Raw genomic sequence first — 13,783 nt, forward strand, 5'->3', positions numbered from 1 at the left:
CTTTTATCCTGCTGATCCAGCCTCCCCGTGAGCATACAAGAAAGAATGGGGCAGCCATCCCTCATTTCCTTTGCCAAACCACAGAGGAATCCTGTAATATCAGGATTGTATTCCAGAAAGGGATATTATATTATGTTACCTTCACGCTGGGTGACTAACACTGCAATTTGCTGGAAGGTAGGTAACAGGAATCCTCACGAAATAATAATAAAAGAACCCTGCCTAAATGAACACCTTTTCCAGATGCTTTCAAAAAAAAAAAAACACACACACACTTCTTGAATACTTAATACCATTTCGCAGAGAATTCACTACCACACACAGCACTTCAGGTTGTTCACAGAAAGAAATGTGAAATTTTCCTCCTCAAGGAGCTACAGGTTTTGAGAAGGAGAGCATGGGGCATGAACTAAATGAACTAAAAGATGCCTTCTGACCAAATGACTTATCTGTGTAGCTGGACATCTTAATAAATAAAATCACTGGTAATATTCATGCCATGCCATAAAACAGTTGACTACAGCTTCCCCAGACACAAACAAAATCCTGCGCTATATCTGCTTTGCTATGGAAACTACTCGGTCTTATATAGAGCAATCATTAAAAGAGTGAGTGCTATTAGAGCTACAAAACCATACTCTGAAGAAGTTTCTGTTATTAACAGCATACTGATAAACATATACACATTTGCATAACATTATGCCTCCCTTCTAATTATTTCCAAGGCTAGATTTCAACTACGATATCAATCAGGCTCAGAGGGAGGTGTTTTTGTTTGTTTAAAATTCTGTCAGACCCATGACCTGTGAGGCCAAATTTTGTTTGGCCTGTGAAGTGCTGGCAATTTTGCTTTGAAGGAAACTTCATGCTCCCAGACTGCAAACAAACAGCAGAATTAGTGACTGAAAACCAAATATGCCCTGAAATGGTTATAGTCTTTCTTCAACATCTGACTACTTTTATCAAAACACTCCGCTATTTAAAAAGTTTTACCTGTCAGACTGCTGGGTTCAACCTTATTAAGTAAGCTTTGGTACAGAAAAACGTTGGGTATTTTTATTTTTGTAAAATGCCTGAGAAAGATGATCAGTCCCTGCTGTAATGCCTCTGTAACCGTGCTGAGGCCTCTCCTGTCTGCCAGTTTTGCGTTACTGACTTCTTGAATGACTTGGGTAATACATGCCACATAAAGCCGTGGCTGAGCTTATGGCAGGTTTAAGGGGCCAGCTTGCAGTGAAACCTGTATAACCTCTGGACAAGCCTCAGACACCTCAGCAGCTGTCACAATTTCAATTGATTCCTGAAATGCTTCTTTTTACCTAAAAAGTCAGGCTAGCAGGTGGCTAGGTACATCACTTCTTCATTCATGGGCAGACTGCTGTAATATGAAGGTGCCTCAGATCGATGAAGTTGGATAATTTAAAAGATGGGCAAAAACCAAGGGCATTTTGACATCTCCAAATTTTCCATTTTTCCTCATCATTTCAGAAAGGAGCCCCACAAATGGGGAAGAAGCACAGACTGGCTGCCCATTTTAGGAAAAAGGTTTTCAATGTCTTTTCCTACTACAGTTTTATTTCTGGCTCCCTCAATATTTCTGAAGGGGGTAATGTTTTTCCTTCTTTGGAAGTAAACTTGAGGCAAGCTATTCCCAGGTTTCCTAGCACATAACATCCCAGGACCCTACAGAAAGACAGCACAGAACTGACATCCTCAGGACCTCTATTGTTGTACAACACCTTGAACAGGGATGCAAGAAACACTACATATTTCTCTACTTTTGTCTAAGAAGGTGCTAGTTACCCAACACCATGCTTTGTCAGTCTCCCCCTTGTGCCTGCTGCCATGGGGAGCAACACTGCTCAGATTTAGCTCACATCTGGGCTTCAAGTGATCTAGCTGCAGCTTCTGATGTGGTAGCCTCATACTTTCATTTCAGACTGCATGATCTTAACACATACACCTTGGGGCTTGTGCTGTAGAAAGTGCAAACACTTAAAATAGACTTCCCTTCTCATTCAGTATGTACATGTGGAAAACCTTCAAAATCCTGAAAATGATAAAAAAAAGCAAGGGCCAGACTCAAGTCCTAGTAACTAACAGTGGCATTGTAGACTTTGCAATTCTGTCAGTTTCTACATTGTAAAATTATTTTAAAAATGCTGAAATAGCCCACTTTAACTTTTCATTTTTTTTAGCTATTCTGGAACATATCAACTAAATTTGTCTGTCTGGCTTTCCCCCTTCATCATCTACTTTGAACCTCTAAGGTGAAATAAGAGATTTTTGAATTATCCAGTGCAGCGTCACAGATTTCCATAGAACCATAGAATCAAGTGTAATTTAATTCATCTTTATAAATCTTTCTCTGTCATGTGGCAGTCATCACCCCCCAAAATAATTATTAGACTTGCATTAATGGTAAAACACAGTAGTAGGACTTAGCTATGAAACACCTACCAACATATTGTAAATTGGTGCAGTACTACTGAAACCCCAAGTTGACAGGTTTTTTCTGTGCAAGTGAAATAAATTAATCACTTTGGGGGGTACAATCAGCCACCTCTTAAAACGAGCGATTACCTTTTTCCCACAATGTTTGCCTTAAGTACACATGACCAAAATATAACTTTAAAAACAGGTTTTGTTTTTTTCTAACCCAATGGCAGGTAACTCAAAGTAGGAAAAAAAGAATTGACCTGTCTTTACCTAGCCCTTAAGAATATACTCGATGTTTGAAAGCTATGTATAGAAATGACAGCGTATTGCCATCTTGAGGCTCGTTAGCAGTACTGCAGGTCCAAAACAAAATGCATACCTTACCAGTCTCGACAGTAATTTAATGATATGTGCAAAAGACCCCACTAAAAACATACAACGGTAGCACTGTATGTTTTATCTTTATTTTTATGCCAGGGCCTCTGCAGTTCCTTTTCTGGACTGGATATATTTGAAAGAGGGAAAACCTTTAAGAGTAGAACTCAAAAAATGCATTTTTAGCATCTTATCTCCTTGTCAGAAGGTGAATCAAGAATATTCACCTCACTATTACCAGAAAATCTGCAGTTAAAATTTAATTAGTAATACAGATTTTCTGGACCCTTTGAAATTAATATTCAAGTTTACTTCAGTGCCAAAGACAGATTCAATTTAAGGGACAAGTTACATTAAGAGATTATCTAAAATTACTGCTTGAAATATTATGAAAATGTAGATACACAATTACAAGTATTGCATTTCTTAATATGTATATGGTTATAAGATAGGAGCTTCCGGAAAGAAAACAATATGCTTTCCAGTCATAAGACGTTTTAGTGTTGGTATAAAGGGATAAGAATCACCAAACTATATTCAAAGGTAGCAGCTATGTAAATTGTCCTTGTAAGAAACCAACTGCTGTAAATAAACCTTCATGTCTCTGAACTGTGCAACACTGGCATCCTCCACAGATAAAGCCTACCAATGCCAAATACATTGCCACTCTCATGTTTTAGTCTCTTATTTATTTATTTTAAGCTTCTACTTCAGAAGAGATCACTTGGAAAACATGTCTCTGTTAATAGACTCCCTGAAATCACAGAGAACATGCTCTGTTGGATTGACAGTCACATGGGAAACTGTATTTGTATATATTTGACTGTTATGCATGATTTTTAATAGAAGGTCAGAGACATTGGATTTTGTCTGTTTGTGAAACAAAAAAATTACAGAATGCTACTAATCTACCAAAACTTTTATGCTGTTTTTCTTCTCTTCTTTTCTAAACAAACTGCCTTGTACTCAATACACACCAATAATCGTTTGAAGGCTGCACTTGTTACAGCCATGGTCAAGCATATATTACTGAGCTCTCTGAAGACCTTTGAGCAAACAAGAAAAAGCCTCACTGCAAGTTACCTGTTTGGTTTGCAGGCTGCCAGCCCGAGTACTTGGCAGTGCTTGGGGGCCCCGTTGGCTTGAGGGTTGCAGCAGACGTGGTGGTGTTGGGAGAAGGTCTAGTGTCTGGGCTTTCATAGCTGGCAGGCATGCTCCTCACCGAAGTGGCCATGTAAGCAGCAGGTTGGGAAGCCTCCATGGAGTCACTGTTCAGAAGCAAGGGAGACACAAATCAAATACATTTCTTGCTAGAATGTGAGCTCACCGTGAACGTGTTTGTGAAATGGTGATGTGACTTCCACCTGCTTTGGTGCAACAGAGCAACATTCACTGTCATCACCAATGTTCTGATGATCACCCCAAGCCAACGCCATTCAAAGCATGGAGGGAAAAAGACTGGGCACAAGTCCTTGAGAATGTGTGTGGAAAGCCTGCCAAAAGTTACATCCTACTGAAAAATCCTCTCTCTTGTGTATTGACCTCAAAAAAATGAATATTCAGAGGATGAAATAGTAGTGATTCCAGTTACATTTTTAAGATGTTTTTCTAGGAAAAGGGCACATGGGTAATTTCTGCCAAAACCCAACACATACAAGTAAATCCCTTTAAAATTTAAAAAGTTAGGTGCTGGCATGATGCTGGTTAAAACATAACCCTTACTTCAAATTAAGTACAATAGCACTTTTTTTTTTTCAAAACTTTTTTCTTTTTCTTGGAGATTAGGGCAAATACTCATACGGTCAGATTACTGGTAGATCCCCATAAAGATCATCAGTTTAAAAGTGACTTAAATGCAATTTTCCTCCATGCACCAAGGATTTTAAAAAAGCTATAGTTTCTTTATTAAGCAATGTTTATTAACTTTATTAAGTTTCTTTTATTAAGCAATGTACACAATATTTTATATTGCCTCTTTGGAGCAGTTTACAGCTGCTTTTGTATTTTAAGGGTTAGCATAACTCCATCAGCTATTTAAAAACACACATGATGAAAACAGCACTTAATCAAGGTTCACATAGAGTGTAAGTAGCCACTATTTACTTAATAATTTTTCACTCCTTATTTCTCAAGACTGTTCAAGAATCAGAAAGTTATAACAACACGATTTTTATGCCATGTAACAGTATCTGTACAATGCGCATTTGCCTTCGGGAAGCTGAAAACAAATATTTTTATTAAAAATCTTCAGAGTAGAGCAGTAATTGCTACTGAAGGTCATTTGCAAACCAAGAGCGTTGCAAAAACAGTAAATAAACTCAACAGCATTGCAAAATACAATCAAAACAATTCCAAATACATATTTTGTGTAATCTGGAAACTCATCAGCTGATACATTAGAATCCTTGTACTCTTTTCTGTGTTGAAGAATAACAAAATTTCAGGACATATATTGTATGTATTTCACTAGGGTGATTCACAGAATAGAATATAGATTATGCCAAGTTCGTAAAGCAAAAATCCTTGAGTTATTTTTACTTTACACTTATTGCAAATTAACAGCAGTGCCTTGACCATACTAGATGTAAGCACTTGGACATATAATGAGGCCAAAACACAAGTTCACAACCTTGATTTCTGTCTCTAGATTCACAGGGTTAGCAAGTGATGTATTTAGAATGTTTATCTGGATAAGGCATAGATTCACAGTTTACAGAGTATATCTGAACACTCAGTAACAGCTACTGCAATTAAAGGCTTTTTCTAACAGAGGTAGCTGTCACTAAGTGATACTCTGATTGATTTGCTGTACGCAGCATTCACAAGTACAGTGAAGCACCAAGTGAGACCTTGCATTCTGTTACATTTGAATGTCAAAGATTTTCAGAGACATTTGTACAGTGCAAATGGAGGCATTTAAGGCACACATTATGCTCCTTAAAAGCTTAGGATACAAGTCTTCCTAACAACAGATTCTGAGGCAGCAGAGAGATACTGCATAAAAATGCCTTTGCAGAATGAAAGAAAAAGGATAGGAAGACATCATCTGACATTAAGTAGCAGCTCAGTGGTTGATAAGGACAAGGTAGTTTAGGACTGGCTTCCAGCACGAAATAAGCACATGCCTCCAACTTCAGTGTCACAAAAATATCCTTTTAAATAGACTAGTGCATCTGACACACAACCCATCAAACCTGCTCCAGGCCAGAAGCCCCTCACAACTTTAAGATTTCCTCAAAACACTGTCAGCCTTTTTCTATTAAAGCATAAATAAGAAAGCTTCCTTCTCCATCTAAAAGACTCATCACCGCTTGTTACCAGCTGCCTTTACATAGACAAGGCTACTTAATGAGCAAAAATGGATTCAAGACAAGCAAAACTCTCTCATAAGGTCAGTAATCTCCATCCACTGGTCTTCATACCGATTTATAGCTGTTGTGAATCTGGCTCAAAAACATAAATATCAACTTGCCAAGCATAGTCACCAAAGGCTGGAACTCTACCTTAAAGCAACACTTCCTGAAGGATACCACATGAAATACAGATGAGGTACGCAGCTGGCAAACTGCAGCCTTTGAGGATCCTCAACTACAACTGTTTTGGAGGAAAGGAAAGGGGAGGTCAGGATGGAAATTTTGCTTCATCTCCAGATTTGCATAATTGCAGTATTATACATATAGGTGAGGAAGAGGACACTGCCTTGTGCCCACAAGGCTAGCTGTAACGCCGACTTGTATCTTCATCATCACCACTTCCATGGTTGAATGCTGAGGCTTGTGAATGACGTGTCAGTCAAGTTCCTGAACCAACAGATTACCGGAGATGTTTAGGTTTTCATTTAGAAAACAAAAGGACTGAAAATAGAAATCCTAAAGGCCCCAGCCTAAAAGACAGTGATAAACACAGGTATGGAACCCCCTGCGATTTGTGACCACCTGAGATGGATTATGTGCTAGGAGCCTATCCTAAAGACCAGCTTCCCAAGGGAAGAGCTTGAAGCCATCATTTTGACAGAGGGCATCATGCTGGCCTTACACCAAAACTTCTGACAGGTCTTGGACGCCCTTTGCTCTCTGTGCCTTTTTTTTTTTTTTCAAGTGAGAGTTGAATAAACCTACGCCTGCACTACAGCCAGTTAATTTAACAGGCAAGATGCTACCGTGGCTTGGCACATCTCTCCAACGTAACATTGCCCACCGATGGTCGGCTGCAGGGAATAGTGCACACACCATTTTTCCTGGATTATAGCTCCTAAACAAACAGTTGCCTGCGAACACGATATGGCATTCTCCTTAGAGAGAAAGATATATCCATCCTTGTCTCACTTTCAAGGAACCCTGGAGATGTTCCACCTTTTATATGCTAAACTTATTCAAATTCATGCTTCAAAATTAATTCCTAAACATTGTACTTCATATCCATCTATGCTGGGAAATAATTAAACTTTCAACTATTGTTTTTAATTGCTATGTGTCTTTCAGAAACAAACTTATTTTCTAAGAAGAGACTGTACAAAACCCACAATTAGCCCTGCTAGTGTTCTGTAGCTCACTAGGATATTGTACAATGGTGACCCAGACAGTTCTTACTGTTAAATCTCCATTCTCATACCAGGCAGGGAAAAAAAAAAAAAAAGTTTCATAAGGTCAACCAAAATGCTCTTGTATTAATTTTTTTTTTCATTAAGCTGAGCTTCACACTGTAAACAGAAATGTTTTCCTCATTTATTGCAAAAACTTTTTTTTTCAACAATGTTTCTAGGGTTACATAAGATTTTGAAGTAAGCACAAACCTAAAAAGGTTTGAGAATAACCTTGATTCTTTTCTGAGAGAATTTAAAGAAAAAAAAATATGCAGAAATTCAAGAAAATGAACAGATTAAGGAAGAGAGCTACAGTGTATTTTTCAGTGTTGCCATTAAAAGAAGAAGGAATGATAAACCTTACGTATTTACTAAGATCCACATGAGTAGGTTTCTCAGACTGTCCAAGTGACACTCAGAAGTCAGGTTCAGGTTAAGTACATTCTGATGTCAGAACACCTGTACTGTTGATAATGCCAAGCTTACCTCCTAGCTCTAGTTTTAATCTTTTAACTCTGTTCTGTAAATCTTAAACAATCCTCCTCCACCTGATGAATACTTACAGAAAAAAAAAATAGTTTTCCATGATGAAAGTTTAATGTACATTATCACTGCAAATGGTGTTCTAAATACGTGGTCCCTCTTCAAAACACAGATGATGTATGTTCCTAGAAGTAACCAAGACAGTCACATTCTTTTTAAGAAAGATGATATTGCTTAGTAGATGTGAATGCTCTCCTGTCAAGATTTGGGCAAGGGTTTTCAACACTACAAGAAGGAAGAGTGAAACGCAAGCCCAGCTGATTTCCAAGCCCTGTGACCTGAAAATCCATGATGTGTTTAATTATTAAGTTATGGAAAGATGAAATAAATAATTCTGGAAGTGGCTTGCAAGGGAAATGGCAAAATCAACCAAAGAAAACAGACAAACAACAACATTTATGGAAAAGAAAGGCTCCTCAGACTTAGCTCTTCCTAAGCAACAGGAACACTATAAAAACAGGCAAATTCAACTAAAAAGCAAATAATTCCCAACTCTTTCCCCTCATCTTCCTCCCCAGATACCAAACATCGTATTACATGCTATTACTTGGTTGGAGGACTGGGAGATAAAGACATTTGCCAGCTGTCAGTCCCTCTCAGGACATGGTACCAGGAGCTTCCTGGATGCTACAGAGGGGTGATAGGAGAGGAGCCTGTGTGGAAGGAAGCAGGTCCAGGTCACACGTGAAAGGAGCACCTGTTTCTCAGGGACCGCTCCTGGATATCTGTGCCCATGCCGTGCCTACTTCCTTCCCAAAATCATGTGCACCAACACGAGGCTGACCATACTTCAGAAGCATTTTAAGAAATCAGCAGTGGAAAACCCTCCTGAATGCAGAGGTTTTGACACCCTCTCCTCTCTCTTCCCAGAAGCCAGAGAGAAGAAAAACACATGTTTTGGGGTTATAGAGGCCTAAACCTCCACCCATCCTTCCATGGAAATTTCTGTACAGAGCATTCCAGCAGAAATACATGCTTTAAAAAAGATAACTGTCTCATGCTGTTATTAGCCGAAGGACAAGCTATGGTCCTAGCAGATAATGAAATACAGCTTGCTGTCCTGTAACTTCTAACACTGCTGAAATGGCAACGAGGGACAAATCTCAGACTTTCCCAAGCAGGCTCTATAGGCTTGGCAGGACTTTCTCTAATGCAAGTCCAAGATACCAGGGTATCCGTCTGTAAATATCATCATCCGAACCCCAATGGGTACTAGCAGCTCAGTCTGGTACATAAGCATTTTCCTAATAGTTCTCTGGATTACAAATGATATTTTAACTCCTGCTTGTTGTCCAGAATGACCGCGTGAATCAGGAACAAGTCCCTGAGGGTCTGAGAAAGCCTGCTGACAGGAAAGTTCATATAATATCTATGAGTCTGTAAATGCTTTCTTCACATGGCCAGGAATTCTGTGAGGTTATTTTCCCTTAAGAACACTAAATCTTTTAAGACAAAAACAAGACAAGAAGAAAGAAAGAAAAAAAAAAAAGCAAATCACTCTTGCTGGTTTCTGGCACAACTGTGTGGAATGTGATAGGCTTGATTCTGCTTTATGGCTTCTAAAACCAAAATAGTTTAACAAACAAGTAAAATTTCCCTTGTATTAAATATTGCTGCCTGTTGGTTATCTTCATTCCAAGCAGGCATTAAGCATAATCCAGAAACCTGAATAAACTTTTAAAATACACACACAGGAAAATCAGAAGATCAGAAAAAGCTAGGCATGAAAACGGTGATAAAACCACATGAATGGGGGAATACATATGCTTTTTTGCAAGGACTATCTGGTGCAACAATAAAGAAACAGAAGACAAGAAAGGTGCTGACCTTGTTCCTATCCCTACTGCAAACCCACGGTCTCATTCAACTTTTAAAAACAGTGTTTAGATCTTGTGTTAGCCTAACTGTTCCAGTAGCTTGCAAGAAAGTAGAAAGTGCAAAATAAAATGAGAGAGAGCAGGGAAAGTCACGTGGGTGGAAGTATTTCCATACTGAACTGCAGTAAGGACATATGTAACCCTTACGTAAGCAGTGGTCTGCATAGAAACAATTCAAAACTTCCTTCAGACTAAATATTTTCAGAGTCAACCCTGGTGATTATCTCACAAGACCAGACTATCCTTTTTTCAAGTAATTCTACATGGCATTGTGTCAGGTACATACAGCAAAAGTCATGTCTATGCCCATTTCTGCTAATGTCTCCCAAAACTTGAGTTTTTGCCACATGATTTAATTTTAGGCAAGACCTCCAATTCTTGGAAATGCAAGATATTAAATACATTTATTTTGCTTTATATATGTACAAAAAAAAAAAAAAAAAAAAAAAAAGAGGGAAAAAAACACAAAACCATAAAACTTAAAACAAAAAAATATTTCTGAGGGATCTGGGAGAAGAAGAAAATATGTGGATATTCAACACTACTTCAAGCCAGTTAATAAGTGATATTGCATCAGTCAGAAAAAAATCCAAGTTTTCTGGCAGCTACCCAGTACAGCAAAGTTTAAGACAACAAGCTTTTCAAAATAGAGACGGTGAAGTGAAAGGTATGAAATAGAAATACTTCCAAAGAAACTCTACTGCAGAACAAGACCTAAGCCCTGCTTTTGCTGTAGTTGCAACCATCTTGAGTTTTTCCCTGAAGATAATGCAAACAAAACTACGCTACCTCAGTAAAATAGATAAATTACCCTTTCATGTAAGGTATTTTAACAAAGAGATGGAAAACACAAAATGTGAAGTTGTTTAAGCTTATTTACTTCGCTGTCTTGGTTGTGCCAGTTGTATTGAACAAGTTAGTGTATGTCATCCCAAGTAGTAACAAGTTATGTTATGTCATACCCTCAGCTCTTTATGGACATAAAATTTCAGCTCTATTTCCTTACCAGATATTTCGCTGTGGGATGAAGTGAGCTGCTGTTTAAAATATTTTTTCAGCATTATTATTTTTTCCTCCTTCTGACGTAATTGATTGGTTTTGATTGCTATGTGTTGAACTTACAGGAGAATATGTACTTATTGACAGTGAATTGTAAGCATAATTTGTCTTTTATCTCTAATTTTGCTACATGTATCTCAATCTACCCAGTGAGTTTGTGCTCCTTTTCTCGCTGGCATGAGGCAGCACAAAGCCTCGTTTCTATGGCTCCATCTACTGGCAACCTCTTCTTCCTTACCGGCACTGGCAGTTGATAACAAGGGAAGTAGAAATTGTCACCCCAATATGTTTCTCCCTGTATCATGAGCAAAAGATGCATAAACATAAAGACAGCTTCAGAGTCAGCAAGGCAAATGTTTACACTCTTGTAACAATCTAACTTCATTTGTAGCTTATATCACAAACTCTGCACATCAGTGAGTGAAGGAAAAAAGGAAAATCTGAGAATTTGTTTTCACTGCCATTATTTTCTTTACTAAAATATCAGCAAACAAAGAGCATAGATAAAGACTGAAGGTGTGCTGGCAGCATGTCCTGGACTTTGCTAGTGGTACACGGATATCAGAATTGCTACAGAACATTTCCCTTTGGATGCAAGAACACACACGCATAGACACAAAAAGATAAAATGTAAGATTATCTGTGTGTGTCTAATATCACCATTTTCCTCCCTGAAGTCAGGGCTGCTTTCACCTTTTCTAGTGACTCAGGTCACCCTGCAAGCCATGAAACAGGAGGCAAAGAACTAACATGCGACAGTTTTTGTTTGTTTGTTTGTTTGTTTTTACATCAAGTGGATCTCAGCTCTATTTTTAATTGGGTCTTATCTCCTTAAGGGTATTATTCTTGTGAAAATGCAAGTATAACATGAAAATACACAGATTATTTCTTCCCTTGCACAACTTACTATGTACTGTCCTTTAAAATACCCCCAAAGGTTCTCTCCTTTGAGGCTGAAGTCAGTTACATAAAAGCAGCTTTTCACAGGAGGTAGTGTTAACATAGCTGCAGTCAGGAAACAAGAAGTCCCGTGCACTGAACAGAATCAACGTTGGAACAAAGAGTCTAGACAGCAAATAATTTTTTAAAACACCTTTTTGCTGCACCACATGCCAGTTATTTGATTTCATACATTAAAAATGGGCTTTGAAAAATAGCAGCTCTTTGTTCCAGGAGCACCCTCACAGCCTAACACACGGCTTGCTTGCTCAAAGAACTGTTGCAAATAATTCATCTGGGTAGAGGTTTCGAGCCAGAATATCTTGTTTCTTCTCCAGTCAGCTATTTAGAGTGACAGTGCCTCCCCCGTGAGCTTCGGGATGAAACACAAACAGCATCGTGCATCTCAGAAGTGCACCAGATACCCGTGAGTACACCTTTGCTTAGTAGGGTGGATTTGCACAAACAGCACTGGCAGGACCAAGGTGCAGATTAGTTCTGCAAAGAGGTGAAACCAACAGGATTCAGGATCAGGGGACATCATGCCAAAAAAACACAACAAGCAGACTGCTGAAAATGTGCAGACGACAGAAACAGGCTTTGAAGGAGAAGCCGGTTTCTTGTGAGTCCTCAGTGCCAACCATGTGCAGCACTCAGATGGTACCTTTTGCTCTTTTGCAGCTCCAGAGCACTTGTTGACTTCCTGGAGGGCCCAAGGGCTTGCAGAGGAGGTTTAGTGACAGGGGTGATGAGCAGGGCATCCAAAAGCGAACGGTAGACGCTAGGTTCAGAGAGTCTGACAAGCATTTAAAAAGACCATGTAAACAAACCAGCTGACCAAACAGAGTTCAAGTTGGCTGGGACTAACTGAAAACCCAAATAAATGAAAAGTTCTGCAAGTTCCATAGCAGTATGGATAAACTGAACCTGGAATGACTGACTTAGAAATACCATCTGAAGAAGTGGTCTCCGAAGTGGTGGGCACACACCCCGATGTGCCAGAAAATCCCACTGCAGAATGAAAAGCATGTATTTTTTACCCTTAAAAAAGGCGTTTATTTAATCTTTTTCTTATCTTTTCTAATTTCTGCTTTTGTGTATGTTTTATAATGTACATAAACTACATGCATGACCTACTGTACTAATATTTTAGAAAGTAATAAATACACATATTGGGAGTGCACATTCAAATTTTTATTTTGTTTTTAAATATTTGAGGTGTATGACCAACAAAGTTGAGACCACTGGTCTTAATAACCCCTTATAAACAGTAATGTAATAAAGATATAGATGCAACTCTCTATTGTCTTCAGCATCCAAAAGTTATTTAAAGATGCAGATTATTCTTTGGCACCCATATCACTTAACTGTTATTTGCAATTAGTTTACTGACTGAACCGTAACATGGATATCGTGAGGATCAGAAAAGCAGAATTACTCACCAAGGTTCAGAGTAGCAGTTTGGAGCTAAGCTAAAAGGACACGGGAGCCTTGGACATATTCTAATGAGTTGCCACCCTGCTATTGTGAAAGAGCTGATTTTGCAGTCCTGCCAGGGACCAGTTATTCTCATCTGAGCTTGAACTTTCTGAAACTAAGCTATAAAATGTTCCATTTAAAGTTGATGTCTACCTGGCCTGGATGGCAATGGCAGCAGACACAGCAGCAGCAGCCATGCTCTTAATTTTTGATCTCTGCTTGAAAGGAGAAAAAACAGGAACAGGAGCAGGTCCAGGCTTGGGCAGACTTCCCAGAGGACTTCCCAGCAGTACTGTTCTAGCACACAAACTTTGAACCAACAGAGAAAATAGAGAACGCAGAAAAGATTGACAGAGAAAGACTAAAATATTAGACTGCACTAACCACCAGAAAGTGATGCTATTGTAGGTTCCCAGCTCACAGAGATATCAGGGCAACATCTTAGCCCCCTGAACACTAACACAGAAAGCAGCAATGCTGATTTTACCTA

The 13,783-nt window shown here is 38.8% G+C and overlaps 1 protein-coding gene across 8 annotated transcripts in view; it reads right to left on the bottom strand.

The window, feature by feature from the left end:
* PDLIM5 (PDZ and LIM domain 5) overlaps positions 1-13,783 on the bottom strand; it is a 131,248-nt gene that overhangs the window by 24,464 nt on the left and 93,001 nt on the right. For all 8 annotated transcript variants that reach the window (XM_040556305.1, XM_040556310.1, XM_040556306.1 and 5 more), the window contains exon 8: positions 3,898-4,082. In XM_040556305.1, the coding sequence (XP_040412239.1) occupies positions 3,898-4,082 (185 nt within the window). The remainder of the gene's footprint in view (positions 1-3,897; positions 4,083-13,783) is intronic.

The sequence above is a fragment of the Cygnus olor genome, chromosome 4 (genome assembly GCF_009769625.2).
Source record: "Cygnus olor isolate bCygOlo1 chromosome 4, bCygOlo1.pri.v2, whole genome shotgun sequence".
Taxonomy (NCBI): Eukaryota; Metazoa; Chordata; class Aves; order Anseriformes; family Anatidae; genus Cygnus; species Cygnus olor.